This window comes from Penaeus monodon, chromosome 30 (genome assembly GCF_015228065.2).
Source record: "Penaeus monodon isolate SGIC_2016 chromosome 30, NSTDA_Pmon_1, whole genome shotgun sequence".
In the NCBI taxonomy this organism is placed as follows: domain Eukaryota; kingdom Metazoa; phylum Arthropoda; class Malacostraca; order Decapoda; family Penaeidae; genus Penaeus; species Penaeus monodon.
Window position 1 is genome coordinate 17215990 of NC_051415.1, and position 354 is coordinate 17216343.

Here is a 354-nt window from a genome sequence, read left to right on the forward strand (position 1 = left end):
AATGTAAATAAATATACACAGAACAGTAAACTGAAGTGTGTCCTTACCTGAGAATTGCAGTAATATTCTTCCTCTGGTAATTTGAAACCTGTGGTTTAGGCATGTCTTCCTCCTGCAATATAACAAATACAGTCACATAGAAACAGACTCATAGAATCATTTCAGTCACAACTAATATGCATCAGTTCATTCTAGTAACCGATGGTTGTATGTTGTAAACTCACCTCACTATTTTGCTCTCGAGGCAGCATGATAGGCCGGGACAAATTCTTGTGGGTCATGACAATTTTTCTGGAAAGAATGGGAATATATATTATATAAATAGGGTAATTAGTGAACAACAGTACAGATCTA

The 354-nt window shown here is 35.6% G+C and overlaps 1 protein-coding gene across 1 annotated transcript in view; it reads right to left on the reverse strand.

Moving 5' to 3' along the window:
* LOC119592568 (cytokine receptor-like) overlaps positions 1–354 on the reverse strand; it is a gene marked incomplete at both ends in the record, with an annotated part of 15448 nt that overhangs the window by 917 nt on the left and 14177 nt on the right. The window contains 2 exon segments of the mRNA XM_037941445.1: positions 48–112; positions 225–291. Of these exon segments, the coding sequence (XP_037797373.1) occupies positions 48–112; positions 225–291 (132 nt within the window).